Source organism: Anolis carolinensis, unplaced genomic scaffold (assembly GCF_035594765.1).
Source record: "Anolis carolinensis isolate JA03-04 unplaced genomic scaffold, rAnoCar3.1.pri scaffold_10, whole genome shotgun sequence".
In the NCBI taxonomy this organism is placed as follows: Eukaryota; Metazoa; Chordata; class Lepidosauria; order Squamata; family Dactyloidae; genus Anolis; species Anolis carolinensis.
The window spans coordinates 18336480-18359755 of record NW_026943821.1 but is presented as its reverse complement, the minus strand read 5'-3'; the positions used below and the strand labels follow the sequence as shown (position 1 = coordinate 18359755).

The window sequence follows — 23276 nt, the reverse complement described above, 5'->3', positions numbered from 1 at the left end:
CACATTATTCGCCGATACATCACACAGTCCTAGACACTTGGGAAGTGTCCGACGTGTGATCCAATACAACAGCCAACAGAGTGTCTACTGTGGACTCATCTTGTTGTGTTTCAAATGATGATGATGATGATGATGATAATAATAATAATAATAATAATAATAATAATAATAATAATAATAATAATAATGCCCCTCTGTCCATCGTAGTCGCTTCAGGTCAAATCTCCTCCATATGGTACTTCCAACCTTTTGGCTCCTTTCCTCAGAGAGAAAACCATGCCTGCCTTTCAAACCTGTTCCTGAAGTACAGAAATACCATTCTCCATCGTGGTCCCTGTGAAATCGCACATATGGTACCCCTGCATCTGCGCAGTCAGTATTCTGACCATGTGCGAATTTCACAGGTGATCACTCAGAGAAACATGGTTACAGGTAAGCAACCATTACTTCTCTACCTGGAAAAAGAAGATATACAAACGCAGGAACCAGAGTTTGGGGTCTTTTTTTTTTAATTTGAGATTTGGGAGCAGTTTTAGAGCGGATGCCCCTGAATGTGGATCACCAACATGGAAGACATGCATTCTCTGTGGTCCAGCTTGAATCACAAGAGAGGAAGGGAGAGAGGGAGGGAAGAAGCCTTCATGCCTTTCCAGATCTTGAGCAAACCCTTTCCAGCCTCAGCCTTAGAGCCAGAAACCACATCTGTCCTGTTTCTATGGGTAGCTCCTCAGCTGGAGATTCCACTGACCAATTCTCCTCAAACGATACATTTTTCCAGTGGAAAGTCTGGTTTCACCGAGGGAGATGCCCCAAGGGTCCACTGCTCTCCTCAAGGAGTCTGAGCCCATGTCCAGTCTATGCCGCCCTGGATGTCTTCTGGCCCATCTGTCTGGCCATCTCTGTCCGGCTCCCTTGGTGCCGTTGTTCGGTTTGAAGGCACATTTGTGTCCATAGCAGCAGCAGCAGAGGGGCCTCTACTGAGGGGGGCTGGTGGTTGATGGTGTTCCCCCCTGGAACTGCTGGCCCTTCCTCCTCCTGGCGCCCATCCGGCTCTCCTTGCCCTCTTTCCGACCCCTGTCCTTTCTTGCAAGGCCTTGGCCGTCCTTCTTGTTCTTCTGACCTGCAACCAAACAAAAAGGCTATCAATTAGAAGTCCTGGAATGAGGAAGGAAGGACATGGCCCATGGGATTCATGGGACACCCCTCCCCCCATGGAAAGAATGCACCGGAAGAGCAAACTACACCCCACAAGGCCATTTCTTTGGGATTTGTGTCCCTTTCCAAGGCTGTATTTCAAGCTATTGTTTCCAAGGTGACTTTTCTCAGGTTACTCTTAGGCTCCAAGAGGTTGCCTTGAGCAATTGGCTCCTTGGGGTTGCTGCTTCTGGGTTTTGGGGTCAGCCTGGAGGGATATTATCTTGGCCCTTTTCCTTTTCTATGGGATTCCAGTCTTTGTCCTGGCAAGCATTTTGTTTTTGGAGAGGCAACTGTTTCTGTTCTGCTCCTGGCAGGGATTGGGCTTGCTTGCTGATGGGCTTTTATCTGCTAACCTTTTGCCGCGTCTGTTCTTAATGTACGTTTGATGGAGATTTCATAAAATTCTGCATCACCGTGGGCGTTTTTCCATTAAGGAGAAAGATATAAATGGTATTAATAGCAGAAATGAAAAGCAGCAGACAGATATGGAAGGGGCTGTATCTGTCTGGAGTTTTTCCCAAGCTTTCATGCCAAGGGAGTGAAACATTTGAGGAGTTGGGGGGTGCCATGTAAGAGAATTTGCATCCCATTCACCTTCTGGACACGGATTCCTCTGCACGGTGCACCTCCGGGAGTTTGTGACGGCCGGACAGACGGACTCCTCCCCGGAAGGCGCCTGGAGGATCCTTCTGGAACGTTCTTCCTTGCCCTTCCGGAACCCGCACACCTTCTGCTTCTTCAAGCAGGGCCCCCAGGGACCCCATTCGCTCATTTCACATTGGGCTGCAACAGAGAAGGAAGAAGTGAGGGCCTTTCAGTGCAGATCGGCCACCTGCCATTGCTGCTGCCACACACACACACTCCCATCCTGGACCAATTGCTCATCAAACCCTGTTACCCTTCATTGTAAGACGTCACAGATCTGGAAAGATATACCTACAGATTTCGGGTGGTCTTTTAGAAGGGACACAGAGTGGGTTTCAAAACCATCCCAAGACTTCCCTTTTGGCCCAATGGGCCTGCAGTGAACTGGCCCCACCATGCAAGACCCACCCCCCAAAAAGAGCCCCTTTGTGGAACTCACCGGGGCTGTTGCATTCCACGGTGCTGTTGGCAGCTGAGAAGTCCTTGGTGCAGTTATAGCACCTTCCCTTGTGCAAGTGAAAGCCTTCCTTGCACTTTGTGCAAAAGTTGCGGCTGAAGCACTCCTCACAGTTCTCGATTTTGCATTCTGGGCCCAGGAAGGAAGGGAAGGAGAGAAATGAGACTCATCAGCTGGAACTCCCCCAGTGGAGCCTCATGACTTGAAGGTTGGGTTGCTGACCTGAAGGCTGCCAGGTTCGAATCCCACCCGGGGAGAGTGCGGATGAGCTCCCTCTATCAGCTCCAGCTCCATGCGGGGACATGAGAGAAGCCTCCCACAAGGATGGTAAAACATCAAAACATCCGGGTGTCCCCTGGGCAACGTCTTTGCAGACGGCCAATTCTCTCACACCAGAAGCAACTCAAGTTGCTCTTGACACACACAAAAAAAGAAGCTGGAACTGCCCCTTTCAAGGCCTGTCCACTCTGCCCTCCCCGCCTCCCACCACATCTTTTCCTGAGTCACCAAATCTCAGGGTGTTCCATCCAAGCCACTGACATGATGCCCACCACTGTTCAATTTGAAGGAATGTCATTGACCTGTCATTTGGAGGGAATTTTGAGGAAAGCTAGTTCATAAGCACCGGGAGGGGACATACTTGCCTCCACACATTGCAGCCGATTGCTCAAGAAACTCCCAGGTGGCTTGGGCTGCTAACGCCCATCTTTGACCATGGCACTGAAGAATTTGAGCTCAGGCCCAGCCCCTCCCAGCCCCCCACTTGCCCCCCACCCCTTGAAACTCACTGATGCACTTGTTCATGTCTGGGTTCCGCAGGCCGAAGTAGCCCGACGGACAGGATTGGAGGCAAATGCCGGTCTGGCGGATGTCGTTCCGCTCCAGGAGGATGAAGAGCCTGGGGCAGCAGCGGAGGCAGCCATTGAACTCGGAGCAGAGGTCGCACCCCTTGTCACAGCCCTGGCTCATCTCGGCACTGACTGCAGAGGAGGAGGAAGAAGAGGAAGAGCGACGGAAAAGAGAGTGGCGTGAGAAGAAGCACAGCAGAGCCAGGCCACCGCCTGATTCCTTGCAACAGGACTTGGGAGCAACCCTTAGAGTTGCATGTCCAGAGCACTGTCCAAAGCCTGGTTGTCTCTCTGGCCACATGAATGCATGGCCTCATCTAAGGGGCTTGTGCAAAGCCTGCCCAATGGCTATTACTACATGACTAGGCTTGCAGTTAGAGCTCCTCCTTTTTATTTATTTATTTATTTACAGCATTTATATTCCGCCCTTCTCACCCCAAAGGGGACTCAGGGCAGATCACATTACACATATAGGCAAACATTCAATGCCTTTTAACATAGAACAAAGACAAGACAAACATAGGCTCCGAGCGGGCCTCGAACTCATGACCTCCTGGTCGGAGTGATTCATTGCAGCTGGTTGCAGCTGGCTTGCTCTCCAGCCTGCGCCACCGCCCGGGCAAGAACGGCCTGGCCCCTATGGGAGATGGATCATCTTGGACCCCTGTGCTTCCCTTTGTTCCCTCTGTTTTGGGGAAGGCCTAGAGTTGCCCCACATTGACAAGCACCCCCTCCTTGCCCCCTTCCCTCTTGCCAAGCTCTCTTTTGCCAGAAGCAGAAGGCATTGCCCCCTTGCTCCGCCGAGGGTCGGATCCTTCCCGGGCCCTTGGTTCTCGGTCCAACAAAAACATCCACTTTTATGTCTTCCCGGCTTTCTGGGATCAATTATCATGCACAACTCAGCCCAATTTTTAAACAAATCGTCACAGGTTATTTATACTGGTTAATTATGCAAGCATGGGCTTTTGTTTACAGGAAGGAGGACATCTTTTTCGACTTTATTTTAAACATGTTATTTATTCTTCTTCCAAAGCAAGTGCTCTGGCATTCCTGAACATCGCCAGCCTTGGCTTCTCAGAGGCGGGAGCTGTTTTTCCGAAAAGAGGGGCGAAATACACACAGGGCTTTTGTGAAGCTGCCGCTCTCTTAGGAGGATCCAGGAGCTGCATAGGCAGCTGGTCAAAGCCGGTCAAAGTGAGGCTGCTTCATGCTCAAGGCCACTGAGGAGCCTAGGGCTTAACCCTAACTCTTTCAAGCAGCAAAACTGCCCAGGATTAGGCCCTGTGATAGGCAGTGTCTCTGGCTCTCATACATGTGCCTTTGTTTCTCTCCTTCTCCCATTCCATACTCCTCTTTCTTGTTGGGAATCACCCTGGACTACTCAAGTCTAAATATAGTCGGATAGATGATAGAATTTGATTGAGGGAATCCTTTCCCTGTTTCAAAGCATGCCTAGATAGGCTTTACTGTGTTTCCCTCTATCCCAGGGGTCCTCAAACTTTTTAAGTGGAGGGCCGATTCACAGTCCCTCAGACTGTTAGGGGGCCGGACTAGGATGAAATGGTCCAAAATTAAGATTGTTGTTGTTGTGTGCTTTCCGGTCATTTCAGACTTAGGTCAACCCGAAGTCTAAAGTTTAGGACAGAGGCCAGGTCAATGACCTTGGAGGGCCACATCCGGCCCATGGGCCTTAGTTTGGGGACCCTTGATCTAGACAATCTTCTAAGACCATAGGTAAGCAAAGAGACCTCCAAAGACCATCTAGATAGTTTCATAAGACCATAGGTAAGGAAAGGGACCCTCAAAGTCCATCTAGATGATCTCACCAGGCCTCCAGAAGACCATAGATAAGGAAAGGGGCTCTCAAAGACCATCTAGATGGTTTCATAAGACCATAGAGAAGGAAAGGGGCCCTCAAAGACCATCTAGATGGTTTCATAAGACCTTAGAGAAGGAAAGGGCCCCCCAAAGGCCATCTAGACAATCTCATAAAACCATAGGTAAGGAAAGGGCCCCCCAAAGGCCATCTAGACAGTCTCATAAAACAATAGGTAAGGACAGTGACATCCAAAAGTCATCTAGATGATCTCATAAGGCCGTAGCTAAGCAAAGAGATCTTCAAAGACCATCTAGACGATCTCATAAGACCATAGGTAAGCAAAAAGACCTCCAAAGACCAGGTAGACTTAGGTCAACTCGAAGTCTAAAGTTTAGGATAGGGGCCAGGTAAATGACCTTGGAGGGCCGCATCCGGCCCCTGGGCCTTAGTTTGGGGACCCCTGCTCTATCCTGTTTACGTCACATCCCTTACTTTGAAGTTAGTAGAAATGTGAATCTTCAGGGACACTAACTTCTCATTGGTCAGAATGTCTTTTATGGCCCCAATAAACTGGACCATGAGATTGGAACCATTTTGGTTCACTCTTCTCCCTTTGTTCTTCAAGCTAACAACAACACCTTGCTGTTCCTCAAGGCAAGGTGTAACTATTTAGATATTTGTTACTTTTCCTTTCTTATTTTTCCTTAGAAACTAGTCTAGAGTAGACTAGACAGCTCCAAACCTTTCTATCTATAATGGAATTTTTTTTAAACTGAATAAATGCTTTTTGAACTTTTACTGAGACTCTGTACTCCATTGCCATCCTAAATAGACAAAGGCTTCTCTTTGCTCACCACGTGTAAGTAACTGCTGCATTTGAAAGTTTACTTTTGCTACTCTGCTACATTTTGGGTGGAATCTCCCCCAGAGAGGGTTAAATTGAGTCTAACCGCTCAGAGATTACCCCAACATTTCTTTCCCCTTCCCCAACCTTTTGTAGTTCAGATATCACTCTCCAGCTCAAAGATTCCCTAAGAAAGCAGCCAAGAAGGATCCTCATTCCCCAAAGCCATGCTCTCCCTAAATGCCAAACAACGTGGCAGCACACATTTCATTTAAGAACGTATGAGCACAAAGCAAGGTCTGAATCAAGTCCCTGATGAGTTGGAGCTGCCATTGTTTGTGTTTCAAGGAATCCAGAGACTGGTACAAAGCTCTTGAAGCTGCACAGCTGGTGCAGAAAACCTCTTCTCAACCCCAAAACCAGCCATCCTATTATCACCAGCACTACCAGCAGGAACCTTTCTTCTAACCAATGGGGTGGGTTCTTCACAGCCCATAGTCTTCACAGCCAAAGTCCCTCCCCTAAGACTAGATCCCACATCATCTCCAGCCCTCAAAAGGTCCAGAAGCGTCACACCAGAATGACCACCAAGCTGGTCATCCCAAAGGGGCTGCATGATACATACTTCGCCTCTGCCGCTTGCCCTTCGGTGCCCTGCTGCTGCTGCTGTTTTTTGCCAGATCCACCCGGCTGAGGAAGACCACCACGGCACACAGCAGCAGCGGCCCAAGCTGCATAGTCACGTCCCAGCCGCCCGGGGCCCTTGGGGGCAGCGCGGATGGAAGGATCCGGCCCAGGACCCCTTCCTTCCTTCCTCCTAATGCGACAGGGGCCGGGCTAGGACCATATGTCTGCATGCGAAACTGAGTGAATGGCCGCCTTCCTCTTGCGCCAAGACTGTGGCCACAGAAGCATTAAGTTGCCGACAGCAGGATTCTGTTTCCAGCCCCATAAGGAGTGTGGGAGGTGGTAGGTAAGAGTCCCATCTGTGGGGCAGTTGGATCCACCGTCCTGTTTGCACCAGTAAGCTGTAAATGGACAGAAACGTAAGCGGGTTAATTTGAAAGAAAGTGCAGATCGGCATTTTCTACACTTCTCTCCTCTTACAAATGTGCAATGCTCAAGCATGAAACCCTGAAAAGCACAACATTGTGTGTTTCTGTGTTGTTGAAGGCTTTCATGGCCAGGATCATAGGGTTGTTGTATGTTTTCCAGCCTGTATGGCCATGTTCCAGAAGTATTTGTTGGGAATCACCCTGGACTACTCAAGTCTAGATGTAGTCAGATAGATGATAGAGTTAGATTGAGGGAATCCTTTCCCTGTTTCCAAAGCATGCCTAGATAGGCTTTACTGTGTTTCCCTCTAACCTGTTTACGGCACATCCCTTACTTTGACGTTTTTAGAAATGTGAATCTTCAGGGACACTTGTCAGAGTTTTATATTATTTCTTATGTGAAAATGGATAAGTGTTTGTAAGAATTATGTCCTATCCATGTATGACCAGCAGCAATCAAGACACCTGCTAAAGACTGAGTGCTATTAATAGAGACTGAGTAAATCTTGAGTTAGTGATGGTGATTGTGAATGTGAAGATGAGGATGCTGTTGACGATCATGGTGTTGCTGTTGGAGTGGAGCTGAAGAAAGCTTGAAGATAACATTTTTTTTCGCCGGTTGAAAGCTGCTGATAAAAGCCAAGGACTGTTATGTTTGTATATATTTTCATATAAATCTTTCTTTACTAAAAGACAGTTTGTTTTGGGGGGTTTTCTCCTTGGACGAAGGGTGCAACTTCCGCAGAAGGGGTTGAATGTTTGGAACCCCAGTTTGATAGCTGCGACAACACTAACTTCTCATTGGTCAGAATGTTTTATGGCCCCAATAAACTGGACCATGAGGTCGGAACCATTTTGGTTCAATCTCTCTCTTTGTCCTTCAAGCTAACAGCAGCATCTTGCTGTCCCTCCAGGCAAGATGTAACTATTTAGATGTTTGTTATTTTTCCTTCCTTATTTTTTCCTTACAAACTAGTCTAGAGTAGACTAGATAGCTCCCAAACCTTTCTATCTACAATTGAGTTCTTTTTACCTGAATAAATGTTTTTGAACTTTTATTGAGCCTCTGTAATTGATTGCCATCCTAAACTGAAAGGCTTCTCTTTGCTCACTATGTGTAAGTAACTACTGCATTTGAAAGCTTTTGCTTTTGCTACTCTGCTACATTTTGGTGGAATCTCCCCGAGAGAGGGTTAAATTGAGTCTAACTGCTCAGAGATTACCACAACAGAAAGAAAGTGCAGATTGGCATTTTCTACACTTCTCTCCTCTTACAAATGTGCAATGCTCAAGCGTGAAACCCTGAAAAGCACAACATTGTGTGTTTCTGTGTTGTCAAAGGCTTTCATGGCCGGGATCACAGGGTTGTTGTATGTTTTCCAGGCTGCATGGCCATGTTCAAGAAGTACAGTAGAGTCTCACTTATCCAACATAAACAAGCCGGCAGAATGTTGGATAAGCATATATGTTGGATAATAAGGAGAGATTAAGAAAAAGCCTATTAAACATCAAAATAGGTTATGATTTTACAAATTAAGCACCAAAACATCATGTTATACAACAAATTTGACAGAAAAGTAGTTCATTACACATTAATGCTATGTAGTAATTACTGTATTTACAAATTTAGCACCAAAATATCATGATATATTGAAAACATTGACTACAAAAATGCGTTGGATAATCCAGAATGTTGGATAAGTGAGTGTTGGATAAGTGAGACTCTGTATTCTCTCCTGATGTTTTGCCCCCATCTCTGGCAGGCATCCTCAGAGGTTGTGAGGTATTGTGTGTGTTTCTGTTTGCTCTTGTAAAGAAGATGGCTGTGTGATGACCAAGGACACAAGAGGTGAGTGGGGTGAAGTGGAGCCAGTGCCATTGGCCATGGTCCCTGGCTGCGTTGAACGGACTCCGGTCGGTCAGTGCTTTTGGGCCAAACAGATGGAGAGGAGCCTTTGCTGCTCCTCGCTCCTGTGGCTCTCCAGGCAGTTGCCAAGGCTGCCAGATTGTGTCGGTGTCAAGCATGTGTTTGCACTTAGAGAGACACTCCGCTATTGCAACCGTCTGTGTGCTGTGTGTGCGCACGATTTCAAATAAACAATTAGCTGCTTTGTGTAAATCCTGCTTGGCTTTTGGCTCAGGAGTCTGTTTGATGCACCCCTGCGGTGCAAACACGCCCCTCGAGGGCCTGCGTGCCTCCTGCCAGAGAGGGTCTCCTCTCCAGAGAAGGGGTCCAGGGGCTTCTCGGATGGCCTCACAAAGGAAGCCCTCTTGCAATCCGCCTGTCCCTTCCTGGCCTGCACATAAGGGGAGATCCCAAAGCGGGGATCCCCAGGAAGTCCCAGTAGATGGCTCAGGTGCCCCTTGCTCTGACGAAAAGCATGGGGTGTGTGTTTGGAAGGAGACCTCTGCCTCTTTCCAGTAGGCAGCATCCTGGCCCCAGAAAGAAGAGCAAGCAATCTTTGGCAAGGAAGGCTGCCTCCTGGATCTGTACTTGGAAGAGGGGAAATATTTTACTCTAATCTAATGCTCACCTTTTTTAGCTAAATTATATATATACATATATACAATATAATTTACAATAATATATATATATATATATATATATATATATATATATATATATATATATATATATAAATAAAAAGAGTGATGGCATCACGGCGACCCACAAAACAACAAAACTACAGGCCCCCCAACCTCGAAATTTGACAACACAACCCATCATCCACAGCTCTAGGTTGATACAACAAAAAGAAAAGAAAAATAAAGTCCTAATTAGAGAGAGAGGAATAATTGCTTTTATCCAATTGCTGCCAGTTAGAAGGCTAAGCTCCTCCAACTTGTTCTCCTAGCAACCCAATAAAAAATAATAAAAAACACTAAAAAATTAATACAATAAAATACTATAACAGAAAATAACTAAAAATAATACAAGAAAATAATAAAATATAATAAATAAAAAGATAACTTACAATAAAATTAATTAAAAAATACAAATGTCAAATAAAAATTACACAACAATTTTTAACCAATACCACCACCACTTTGCCACAGCAACGCGTGGCCGGGCACAGCTAGTATGCATATAATATTAATAATATTATTTTGTAATACAATATAATACTAATAATACAATATAATAATATTAATTATATATTATATATTAAATGTAATATTATTAATAATGGAGCCCCGGTGGTGAAGTGTGTTAAAGTGCTGAGCTGCTGAACTTGCAGACCAAAAGGTCCCAGGTTCAAATCCCAGGAGCGGAATGAGCGCCCGCTGTCAGCCCCAGCTCCTGCCAACCTAGCAGTTCGAAAACATGCAAATGTGAGTAGATCAATAGGTACCGCTCTGGCGGGAAGGTAATGGCGCTCCATGCAGTCATGCCGGCCACATGACCTTGGAGGTTTCTACGGACAACGCCGGCTCTTTGGCTTAGGAATGGAGATGAGCACCAACCCCCAGAGTCAGACATGACTGGACTTAAAGTCAGGGAAAACCTTTACCTTTTATTATTAATAATATTACAATATATAGATATAGTAAGGTAAAGGTAAAGGTTTCCCCTGACATTAAGTCCAGTCATGTCTGACTGGGGGTTGGTGCTCATCTCGATTTCTAAGCCAAAGAGCCGGCGTTGTCCGTAGACACCTCCAAGGTCATGTGGCCGGCATGACTGCATGGAGCGCCATTACCTTCCCGCCAGAGCGGTACCTATTGATCTACTCACATTTGCATGTTTTCGAACTGCTAGGTTGGCAGGAGCTGGGGCTGACAGCGGGCGCTCATTCCGCTCCTGGGATTTGAACCTGGGACCTTTTGGTCTGCAAGTTCAGCAGCTCAGCACTTTAACACACTGCGCCACCACCAGGGGCCCAATTATTATTATTACATTTATTATTTTACTGTATTATTGTTGTTACTTTTCCATTTATTTTACTCTATTTTTTATTATTAATACATTTATTATCTTACTCTATTTATTATTACACTTATTATTTTACTGCATTTATTGAACACACAACAACCCTGTAATTCTGGCCATGAAAGCCTTCAACAACACAATGCCCACCCCTGTTTCTCTTGGCCCTGGGACGGGATGATGCGGTACTGACGCTGAACTGCCTCCTGCCAAGACATCCCTCTCCTTCTAGACAGCAAGAGAGGAATCTGCTTTCGTAAAGAGAGGTTTTAATAGCTCCTTGCCGGGGCTTGACCAAAGTTGACTCATTCACTGGATGCCCAGCAACCACACCACCCCCTTGTCCCTCACTTTGCCCTCTCCCGTCCTGCAAGGAAGAGAACTGGGACACTGTGTATGGAGGCGGCAGGCTCTGTATTGATGGCCAATTCCTCCATGGCCAAGCACCTGTTTCCTTCAGAAACATTCAAGTAACCAAAGACCAAGGGCATAAAGGCCTAAAGAGGAGAAAGGACCTGACAGAAAGCTCAGAGGCAGGAAACAGTCAGACCTTGAAACTGAAAGGTTATTCAATGTTAACCAAGGTAGCCAACTGAAACATTCACACCTGCCTCAACCAGACAAGAGTTCTTTCTCCCACCCTGGACCTTCCACAGATATACTGTATATACTTGAGTATAAGCCTAGTTTTTCAGCCCTTTTTTTAAGACTGAAAAAGCCCCCCTCAGCTTATACTCGGGCAAGGGTCCTGGTTGGCTTATATTTGGGTCAGCTTATACTCGAGAATAAATGGTACATTTATTATTTTTCTCTATTATTATTGGTATTATTACATTTATTAATTTTCTCTATTATTGTTGCTACTATTGCATTTATTTTACTCTGTTATTATTATTTTATTGTGACACAGCAAACAAGATAGATATGCTGGATTTTGTATCACAAAATCACAAGTCGAACACTTCCCAAGTGTCTAGGACTGTCTGATGCATTTTTGGATCATGCGCACAGATCCCAGTAGGGTGGCCTTTTGCAGTTGGCAGATCGTAATTTTGTCAATGTCTATTGTTTCCAAATGCCAGCTGAGATTTTTTGGCACGGCACCCAGTGTGCCCATCACCACCGGGACCACCTGCACTGGTTTCTGCCAGAGTCTTTGAAGTTCAATCTTGAGGTCCTGATAGCGGCTGAGTTTTTCCTGTTGTTTTTCGTCAATGCGGCTGTCACCTGGGATGGCAACATCAATGATCCAAACCTTTTTCTTTTCCACAACTGTGATGTCTGGTGTGTTGTGTTCCAGAACCTTGTCAGTTATTATTATTGTTATTATTATTAATAATAATACATTTATTATCTCACTCTGATCTTATTATTATTATTATTGCATTTATTATTTTACTCTATTTATTATTGCTTGTATTATTTTCCTGTATTTATTATTATTATTATTACATGTATTATTTTACTCTATTATTATTAAAAGGATACATAAGCACATTTACATTGAAGAAGATGAGAATAACGATTTGATCAGGGTTGGACAGTCTTATCTTAAATTAGATCTTTATGTAAATATTCAAAAACATTTAACCTACTGATGCCTCAATTAATGTAATTTTATTGGTATCTATTTTTATTTCTGAAATTTACCACTCAATGATTTCCCAGGTTTTTTGTGGTAAATTTAGGTGACTCGGCTTATATTCGGGTCAGCTTAGACTCAAGTATATATGGTATAAACCCCACAATATACTTGGTCTAATGATCCCCATCCCCTCGATCAAGGTTTGTTGTAATTGCTATTTATTGTTTATTTTAATTGTATAGTTTCACCTCGTTTTAATCATGTGTTTTATTATACTGGCTATGTAGTGTTTGTAGGGGTCTCCGGTGACAAAGTGTGTTATAGCGCTGAGCTGCTCAACTTGTGGACCAAAAGGTCGCAGGTTCGAATCGGGGGAGCGGAATGAGCACCCGCTGTCAGCCCCAGCTTCTGCCAACCTAGCAGTTTGAAAACATGCAAATGTGAGTAGATAAATAGGTACTGCTCTGGCAGGAAGGTAACGGCGCTCCATGCAGTCATGCCGGCCACATGACCTTGGAGGTGTCTATGGACAACGCCGGCTCTTAGGCTTAGAAATGGTGATGAGCAACAAACCCCAGAGTCGGACACGACTGGCCTTAACGTCAGGGGAAAACCTTTACCTTTACTATGGCCATGTTCCAGAAACATTTTTTCCTGGCATTTTGCCTGCATCTGTAGCAGGCATCCTCAGAGATTGTGAGGTATGTTGGAAACTAGTCAAGTAGCAGAGCACTTAATGAACCAATCTATTTGAGAACTCAGAAATGCTAGACCACTCTCACAACCACCATGTCAGGCTACACAGAAAAACCATTGAAATCCACATTCTGTGTTTCAACAGAAAAGAGGAAACAATGAAAATGAACAAAATCTGGCTATCAGCATTAAATAACTGTAAAATCAGGAGAGTAAATAAAGAACAACACTCAGAAAACAGAGGAATCCCAGATGTGAATCAACCAGGGCCAGCTAACACCATCTCTCGGGGTGCCTTGAATGTGATTTTTCTGCTTCTTGGCAGGGGCTTGGATGACCCTGAGGTCTCTTCCAACTCTATGATTCTATTATTCCCTCAGGTAGTAAGCAGCCAGACCTTGAAACTGAAAGGCTATCCAATGTTAATCAAGGTGGCCAGTTGAAACATTTACACCTGCCTCAACCTTTGGAGCCCCGGTGGCGAAATATGTTAAAGCACTGAGCTGCTGAACTTGCAGACTGAAAGGTCCCAGGTTCAAATCCCAGGAGCGGAGTGAGCCCCCGCTGTTAGCTCCAGCTTCTGCCAACCTAGCAATTCGAAAACATGCCAATGTGAGTAGATCAATAGGTACCGCTCCGGTGGGAAGGTAACGGCGCTCCATGCAGTCATGCCAGCCACATGCCCTTGGATGTTTCTACAGACAACTCCGGCTCTTCGACTTAGAAATGGAGATGAGCACCAACCCCCAGCGTCGGTCACAACTGGACTTAACGTCAGGGGAAACCTTTACCTTTACTTAAATAAATAACAACACTCAGAAAACAGAGGAATCCCAGATGTGAATCAACCAGGGCCAGCTACCATCTGTCGGGGTGCCTTGAATGTGATTTTTCTGCTTCTTGGCAGGGGCTTGGACTGGATGACCCTGAGGTCTTTTCCAAGTCTATGATTCTATTATTCCCCCAGGTAGTAAGCAGCCAGACCTTGAAACTGAAAGGCTATCCAATGCTAATCAAGGTGGCCAGTTGAAACATTTACACCTGCCTCAACCAGACAAGAGTTCTTTCTCGCACCCTGGACCTTCCACAGATATAGAAACCCCACTTGCACAGTTTCCAACATACCTCACTACCTCTGAGGATGTCTGCCATAGATGTAGGCGAAACGTCATAGAATCATAGAATAGTAGAGTTGGAAGAGACCTCATGGCCATCCAGTCCAACCCCCTGCTAAGAAGCAGGAAATCGCATTCAAAGCACCCCCGACAGATGGCCATCCAGCCTCTGTTTAAAAGCACCCTTTGGGATAGAATGCTTCTGGAATATGGCCAGAGAGCACGGAAAACTCACAGCAACCCAGTGATTCTGGTCGTGAAAGCCTTCGACAACGCCTGGTATTCTCTGGCAGCCACTCATCCAAAGACTAACCAGGCTGACACTGCTTAGTTTCCTTTCCCCGTCTGCCTCCCCCCTTCTTTCCCTCCCCGCCGAGGGCCGCCTTACCTCGGAGCTGCCCAAGAAGACGCTCTCACCGCCTCTCCTCCCGGGCTTTCGGACCTGCGCTCAGGACGGGACAGGCTTGCAGGCTTCCCTCCTGCCGCTTCCTCCTCCTCCTCCGACGGGACCCTGCCCAAAAAAAGCGCCCGACGGATGCAAAACCTGGACTGGAGCGCCGTGAGCGCAGCCCAACGCCGAGACCCCGCCGCCGAACACACAAAACTCCCAGAATCGTAGAGTTGGAAGAGACCTCGTGGGCCATCCAGTCCAACCTCATTCTGCCAAGAAGCAGGAAAGTCACATTCAAAACAACCCCGACATATAGCCATCCAGCCTCTGCTTAAAAGCCTCCAAAGAAGGAGCCTCCACCACACGCCGGGGGCAGAGAGTTCCACTGCTGAACAGCTCTCACAGTGAGGAAGTTCTTCCTGAAGTTCAGGTGGAATCTCCTTTCCTGTAGTTTGAAGCCATTGTCCCAAGTCCTAGTCTCCAGGGCAGCAGAAAACCATCTTGCTCCCTCCTCCCTATGACTTCCCCTCACGTATATGTACATGGCTATCATGTCTCCAGGAGCCCCGAAGGCGAAGTGCGTTAAAACGCTGAGCTGTTGAACTTGCAGACCGAAAGGTCCCAGGTTCAAATCCTGGGAGCGGCTTTAGCACCCGCTGCTAGCCCCAGCTCCTGCCAACCTAGCAGTTCGAAAACATGCCAATGTGAGTAGATCAATAGGTACTGCTCCGGCGGGAAGGTAACGGCGCTCCATGCAGTCATGCCGGCCACATGACCTTGGAGGTGTCTACGGACAACGCCAGCTCTTCAGCTTAGAAATGGAGATGAGCACCAACCCCCAGAGTCGGTCACGACTGGACTTAACATCAGGGGAAAACCTTTAATTTTTATCATGTCTCCAGGAGCCCCGATGGCGAAGTGCGTTAAAGCGCTGAGCTGCTGAACTTGCAGACCGAAAGGTCCCAGGTTCAAATCCTGGGAGCGGCTTGAGCGCCCGCTGTTGCTCCAACTCCTGCCAACAGAGCAGTTCGAAAACATGCCAATGTGAGTAGATCAATAGGTACCGCTCCGGCGGGAAGATAACGGCGCTCCATGCAGTCATGCCGGCCATATGACCTTGGAGGTGTCTACGGACAACGCCAGCTCTTCGGCTTAGAAATGGAGATGAGCACCAACCCCCAGAGTCAGACATGACTGGACTTAACCTCAGGGGAAACCTTTACCTATCATGTCTCCTCTCAGCCTTCTCTTCTGCAGGCTAAACATGCCCAGTTCTTTAAGCCGCTCCTCATAGGGCTTGTTCTCCAGACCCTTGATCATTTTAGTTGCCCTCCTCTGGACGCTTTCCAGCTTGTCATTTGTACATGGCTATCATATCTCTTCTCAGTCTTCTCTTCTGCAGGCTAAACATGCCCAGCTCTTTAAGCCGCTCCTCATAGGGCTTGTTCTCCAGACCCTTGATCATTTTAGTCATCCTCCTCTGGACGCTTTCCAGCTTGTCAACATCTCCCTTCAACTGTGGTGCCCAGAATTGGACACAGTGTGATTCCAGGTGTGGTCTGACCAAGGCAGAATAGAGGGGTGGCATGACTTCCCTGGATCTAGACACTATACCCCTATTGATGCAAGCCAAAATCCCATTGGCTTTTTTCGCTGCTGCATCACATTGTTGGCTCATGTTTAACTTGTTGTCCACGAGGACTCCAAGATCTTTTTCACATGTCATGCTTTCGAGCCAGGCATCCTCATTCTGTATCTTTGCATTCCATTTTTTCTCTCAAAGTGAAGTATCTTGCATTTATCCCTGTTGAACTTCATTTTGTTAGTTTCAGCCCATCTCTCTAATTTGGCAAGATTGTTTTGAATTCTACTCCTGTCTTCTGGATTATTAGTATCCCTCCCAGTTTGGTGTCGTCTGCAAACTTGATGATCATGCATTCTAACCATTTGTCCAAGTCTTCTTCGTCCTCTTCCTCCTGGAACACTGCCTCGGAAAGGGTTCTCTTGGGGCCCAGAAGGAAGAAGAAGAGGATGGGGTATTGGCACAAGCACAGACCACTCCAGGAGCCCTCACTTGACCATCATGTCACAAGGAGAAAGGTTATCATAAGGATGGAGGGACCAAGCTTCTTTTCTGCCATGGGTTCAAAGAACGGGAGAAGATATTCCACTTGAGTTTTAGGAAGAACTTTAGAAAGATTATAATTAGAGCAGTTCAATTGTGGAACTCTCTGCCTTTGAGGCCTTCTTGGAGACTTTTAAACAGAGACTGGATGCTCATATGTCCGTGGTACTTTGAATGTGCTTTTCCTCCATGGAAGAAGGGGGTCGGACTGGATGCTCTTTGGAAGTCTCATCCAACTCTAGGATCCTATCATTCCATCCAAGGCTGAAGAAACATTAACAACCTTAGATATGCAAATGATACTTCTCTGATGGCTGAATGTGAGGAGGCGCCAAGGAGCCTTAGAACCAAGGTGAAAGAAGGTGCAAAAGCTGGGTTGCAGCTAAACATCAAGAAAAACATCAAGATAAAGACCTGACGATAAAAACATATGATGAAATCAAGCAATCGAACCTGAAGATAACCTGGTTCCAATATTACCAAATTAAAGAATGTTATAAAGAAGATAAAGTAAAGGGCTTCATGGTCAAAGAGAATATTTGTGATAAGATAATGAAAAAGAAAATAAAAATATATATATACAGTAGAGTCTCACTTATCCAACACTCGCTTATCCAACATTCCGGATTATCCAACGCATTTTTGTAGTCAATGTTTTCAATACATTGTGATATTTTGGTGCTAAATTCGTAAATACAGTAATTACTACATAACATTACTGTGTATTGAACTACTTTTTCTGTCAAATTTGTTATATAGCATGATATTTTGGTGTTTAATTTGTAAAATCATAACCTAATTTGATGTTTAATAGGTTTTTCCTTAATCTCTCCTTATTATCCAACATATTCGCTTATGCAACGTTCTGCCGGCCCGTTTATGTTGGATAAACGAGACTCTACTGTAATCAATTACAGTAGAGTCTCACTTATCCAACACTCACTTATCCAACGTTCCGGATTATCCAACGCATTTTTGTAGTCAATGTTTTCAATACATCGTGATATTTTGGTGCTAAATTCGTAAATACAGTAATTACTACATAGCATTACTGTGTATTGAACTACATTTTCTGTCAAATTTGTTATATAGCATGATATTTTGGTGTTTAATTTGTAAAAACATAACCTAATTTGATGTTTAATAGGCTTTTCCTTAATCTCTCCTTATTATCCAACATATTCGCTTATGCAACGTTCTGCCGGCCCGTTTATGTTGGATAAACGAGACTCTACTGTAATCAATTATTAGAGTGGGACACAGAAACAGAACTGATTAAATCCTGCATGATACAATGGGCCAAAGACCTCGACAGGACAATTAAACTTGAGGAATGGGAAAATATGTGGAACAAAAAACTAAAAATACACTGCTTCAATAAACTTAAGAGAAAACTGGCTTAAAATGTTCCACAGGTGGTATCTCACTCCTGCTAATTACGGTGATTAACCACAACATTCACACTGGCCTCCAACTGACAAGAGTTCTTCTCTCACCCTGGACTTTCCACAGATATATATAAACCTTCCTTGCTTAGTTTCTCCATACCGCACAACCTCTGAGGATGCCTGCCATAGATGTGGGCGAAACGTCAGGAGAGAATACTTCTGGAACATGGCCATACAGCCCGGAAAACATACAACAACCCTATGATCCCGGCCATGAAAGCCTTCGACAATACTTCTTGGTAAACTTCTTTGGCTACTTTGGTGGGGATCCCAGCAGGAGAGGCTGGAATAGTGGGCAGCGAGGCCGGGGAGGCGCCAGGAGGGAGCCCTTGTCACCACAAAGATTTGGCAGCCTCAAGACCCCTTCCTTCCCCAGCCATCTCAGCAGGGTTCCTTGTCATTGCTGCCTCCCAGCCGCTCTGGGTTTCATTTTCAGGGACTTAAAAAAAAAAGCAAGGCTACTAGGCTCAAAATTGTGCAGATGGTCCTAAACCAGTTGCTACTGGGATCCTTTGTGCTAAAATCTCAGTGGATGAGCGGATCAGCTGAGGACTCAAGGGATGCCGACCTCACCCACCTGGAAGACATTTTGGCAAACCTCTCCCCTCCCTCCTTCCTAGTCTGGTATCTTCCTTCCAGCAACTAAGGATATTCTTACTGGGAGTTTGGCAAGGAAGAAGAAGAGGTGTCATGGGGGGGGAGGGTTAGCCCTGATCTGGCAGCGTGTTGTGGATGATGATGGCAATGGCCTTGTGTTGTCTGGCACCACCAGAGAACAAGAAAGTTTCATGGTTTCCAAACCTGTCTGGGTTGGTCAGCCCTTGATTTTCTAATGGCAAGATTTGTTCAACAAGAAGAGAATTGTGAACAGATACGACCCAATAAGCCACTTAGCTAATTGATGGGCAGCCTGGCTCTAAAAAGAAGAGCATGCCCTGGCAGAATATGTAAAGCAAAGTGAAGAACCTGCTTTGATTGAAGTCAAAAATCAGAAACTCCTCAAAGCACAGCAGACAAAAAAAACAGTACAAGAAAACCGCACTACAAACTAGAGCTGACAGCTGGCACAACAAAACATTGCATGGAAAGTTCCTTGGCAAAATTGAAGGAGAAGACCTGGCTCTGGCTCACAAATGGGACCCTGAAGAAGGAGACAGAAGGCCTGATCCTTGCAGCCCAGGAGCAAGCTTTGGAGGCTTTTAAGCAGAGGCTGGATGGCCATCTGCCGGGGATGCTTTGAATGCGATTTCCTGCTTCTTGGCAGTGGGTTGGACTGGATGGCCCATGAGGTCTCTTCCAACTCTACTATTCTATGATTCTATGATTCTAAGGATATGACATGCGCTAGGATGGTCATGACACACGTTATGTTAAGCACCAACCCCAAGTATAGCAATAAAACACCAAATGTAGTCATGAGCAATACACACAAACAGCCACAGAGCACACCTACCTTTCAAAGCCGTGCTTCTGCCCTGAGATTCCTCCTCCACTCTCAAGGAATTGAGATCTGGGTATTTAAAACAGCAACACTCCCAAGACTCCTAAGAGACTAGTCCACTTTGTTCTCCTCACTTCCTCACTGTTCAGCCCTGCAAGTCCCACTTTGGACTTTCCCCGATTGCTCTTTGGAAAACCTGGCAGTCCTGCGGTGTGCACTCACTCACTCACTCCCTCACTCACTCACTCACGCATTCACCAGGAAGGGAAAGGGCCGCCTCACACGGCCTCCACGCCCTCCATTCCTGGAATGAGGTCTCTGTCATCTATTCCTCCTCCATCAAAACATTCATTCTTTGGCACAGCACCACATAACTGGCTGAGAACAAATTGTTGAAAACATCCCGTCTGAACTGGAATGCGGTTCTTCCCGCGCTACGATGGTGAGAAGGGGGACAGAGGTCTCACGAATGGGGCTGGATCATCTTTGGGTGCAAACCAGAGATTTTTTTTTTTTGGAGGGATCCCACTTTTGCACCTGGCCAGCACCTGCGCTTGCACCTGAGTCTTGCTGGAGGGGCTGCCTGGTCTCAGGCTCATGGCCAGGAAAAGCCCCCCCAGGTCAAAAGGGTGGGGGTCTCCTTTCTCAAGGCATCCTGGGATTTACCTCCCAGGTAACTGAGCTCACCCTCCCGTTGCAGGAGGCGGAGGTGCAGGGATTGCCAAGGTATCTTGATCCATCTTTATCAACCTGGCTCCCACCCAAGACGCCGCTGGGCCTTTCCATCACAGAATTTGCCTACGCACTTTGCTTCCTGCCTGAGAAGCATCAGATTGGATTCCGGAGAGAGAGAAACAAGGAAACCAAGATGGCCTGGAGGCCAGGGGTCAGCCCTTTGGTGAATCATGTCACCTCTGCAAAGCCAGGATTAGGCAGGGCAGAAGGTAGGAGAGCGGTGACACCTATACGCAGATGACACCCAACTCTACTACACCTTTCCACCCTAAAGCCAAGGAAGCTGTCCTGACACTAAACCCATGTCTGTCATCAGTAATGAACTGGATGAGAGCAAATGAATAGAAACTTAATCCAGGAAATAGGGATCCAGCCTGTGCTGGACGGGGAGACACTCCCGCTGAAGACAGGAGGACCCCAAATTGGCTGCCCGTTTGTGTTTCCCTGCACAATTCAAAGTGTGGTCATGATGTTTAAAGCCCTAGATCAGTGATTTCCAAACTTATTTGGCCTACCGCCCCCGGTCCATAAAAAATATGACTCAGCGTCCCCTGGAAAGGGGGCGTGGCTTAGAGGGGTGGGCGTGGCTCCTGCTCAAGAGGGCGGAGCTAAGCCTCTCCCCTAGTCCAAGATGCAGGGCTGAGAGGGGGAGGGGGAGGTGGGCGGGGCCACCAATGGGTGGCCTGGACTGGGATGGGCGGAGTTACGAGCACTGAGTCAGGGCTGAGCTTCTATCCCTGTCCTGCGGCGCCTGCCAGGACACAGGGGGTGGAGCTAGAGGAGGGGGCGGGGCTTCTTCCCAAGTGCCTGACAGGGCTGAACCTCTATACCCCGCCCCCGTGTTCTAACAAGCTCCTCAGGGGAGGTAAATAGAGGCTCTTGGGAAGAGGCCCCACCCCCAGCCCCGCCCTTTAGTCTTAAAAGGCCTCTCAGGAGATGTATAGAGGCTCAGCCCTGTCTCGGGCTCTTGGGAACAACAACAACAACAGACAAGGAAAAACCAAGAGTGGAGCAGGAGGTGAGGAAGAGGTAGATGTGAAAGGCACAACCACAATGCTCAAAGCGCCTCCATGTGTGTCTTACATAATGCACATCTGCATGTGCTGCTACGCCATCAACTCCGCTGGACTGGCCACGTTGTCCGAATGCCCAATCACCGTCTCCCAAAGCAGTTGCTCTACTCAGAACTCAAGAATGGGAAACGTAATGTTGGTGGGCAGGAAAAGAGATTTAAAGATGGGCTTAAAGCTAACCTTAAAAACTGTGGCATAGACACTGAGAACTGGTAAGCTCGGCCCTTGAGCGCTCTAAATGGAGGTCAGCTGTGACCAGCAGTGCTGCGGAGTTAGAAGAGGCACGAATGGAGGGCTTAAGGAAGAAACGTGCCAAGAGGAAGGAGCGTCAAGCCAACCCTGACCGGGACTGCCTTCCACCTGGAAAACGATGTCCTCACTGCGGTAGAACATGCAGATCAAGAATAGGTCTCTTCAGCCACCTAAGAACCCACCCACAGGACCCCACAACTGGAAGACTATCATCCTCGAACTACAAGGGATCGACTAAGTAAGTAAGCAAGCAGGTGAGGCTCCACAACACCGGATGCCCAATGGCACCAAATGTGCAACTACGCTTCCACGATCTTCTACTGAATTTGTACTTCTGTACCAGACCAAAAAGTCTGTCTTCCAATGGAGAAATTCATAGCATGTCTGAGAGATCAATGGGATGCCAGAAAAAGCTGGAGCCAGGGAGTTGCACCTACCATCTCCCCAAACTGCTGTGGCTCTTGCTGCCATTCTCCCCCCTCCCCAAGACCAAGAAAGCCCTCATTCTGCCAAGAAACACACAGCAAATCATCTCCTTTCCAGTGCTGTCAGGAAGACAGGGCACAGCTGGTGGGAGGCAGGCATGTGATCCAGTGCGAGTGAAGACCCCCACCCCTACCCCACACCCAACCGCTGGCTCTCCTCTCCTGCTCAGGACAAGTGCGGGAAAGAAAAGATGAATTTGTGATCCAGACCAAGCCCCCTGAGGTTGGGACCAGGGAGAGAAAGGTGAGGGAGGCTTGAAAAACCCCTCCTGGGCAGTCTTGCCCTCCTTCTCAGTGGCCCCGGTTGTCCCTTCCTGGCAAAAGGCAGCAGCAAGGCTCTGGTTGTTTTGTTCAGCACTTTCTCTTTAGGGTTTTTCTGTGCCTGGATGGAATTTTTATGGCTGTTTATTATTTCAGTTGACAGTTGATCCCCTTCTCAGCTGAGACCCTACTCCGCTCTCACATAACATTGTGCTCTGCTGGCTTTGTGCAGCTCCTCAAAAAGATCCCAGCACAGGCTGCAGTGTATCTAGCTACACAATCAGTGCCCATTGTGCCAATTCCATGTGTCATGTTCACAGGCCTCAGAAGCACTCTTTCAATGGCATGTACCATCTGTGAACTTGGTTGTGTTGCGACGTGCACAATCATTTCGCTCATAAGTAAAGGTAAAGGTTTCCCCTGACGTTAAGTCCAGTCATGTCTGACTCTGGGGGTTGGTGCTCATCTCCATTTCTAAGCAACATTATAAGTTTGCCTCATGATGCCTGCCTTCTCATCATATGTCCAATGTAGAACAGCCTCAGTTTAGCATCTTGGTTTCTAAGGGGTTCCGACATAGTAGGTAAAGGTAAAGGTTTCCCCTGACATTAAGTCCAGTCATGTCCGACTCTAGGGTTTGTTGCTCATCTCCATTTCTAAGCCGAAGAGCCGGCGTTGTCCGTAGACACCTCCAAGGTCATGTGGCCGGCACGACTGCATGGAGTGCCATTACCTTCCCGCTGGAGCGGTACCTATTGATCTACTCACATTTGCATGTTTTCAAACTGCTAGGTTGGCAGAAGCTGAAGCAACAACGGGCGCTCACTCCGCTCCCGGGATTTGAACCTGGGACTTTTCGGTCTGCAAGTTCAGCAG

At 46.8% G+C, this 23276-nt stretch overlaps 1 protein-coding gene across 3 annotated transcripts; it reads right to left on the bottom strand.

Moving 5' to 3' along the window:
* Positions 1-486: 486 nt before the first annotated feature.
* Positions 487-20924, bottom strand: rspo1 (R-spondin 1). Of its 3 annotated transcripts, XM_008119894.3 has the most exons (7): positions 19607-20924; positions 14578-14700; positions 6436-6838; positions 3088-3279; positions 2282-2428; positions 1792-1980; positions 487-1120 (listed from the first exon to the last, which is right to left on the bottom strand). In XM_008119894.3, the coding sequence occupies exons 3-7, from the start codon at positions 6665-6667 to the stop codon at positions 975-977; spliced, it is 906 nt and encodes a 301-aa protein (XP_008118101.1). In that variant the 5' UTR covers positions 6668-6838; positions 14578-14700; positions 19607-20924; the 3' UTR covers positions 487-974. The 3 variants fall into 3 exon arrangements, with proteins under 3 accessions (XP_008118101.1, XP_062818583.1, XP_062818582.1); XM_062962513.1 differs by lacking the exon at positions 14578-14700; XM_062962512.1 differs by lacking the exon at positions 19607-20924 and having other exon boundaries at positions 14578-17660.
* Positions 20925-23276: the final 2352 nt, after the last annotated feature.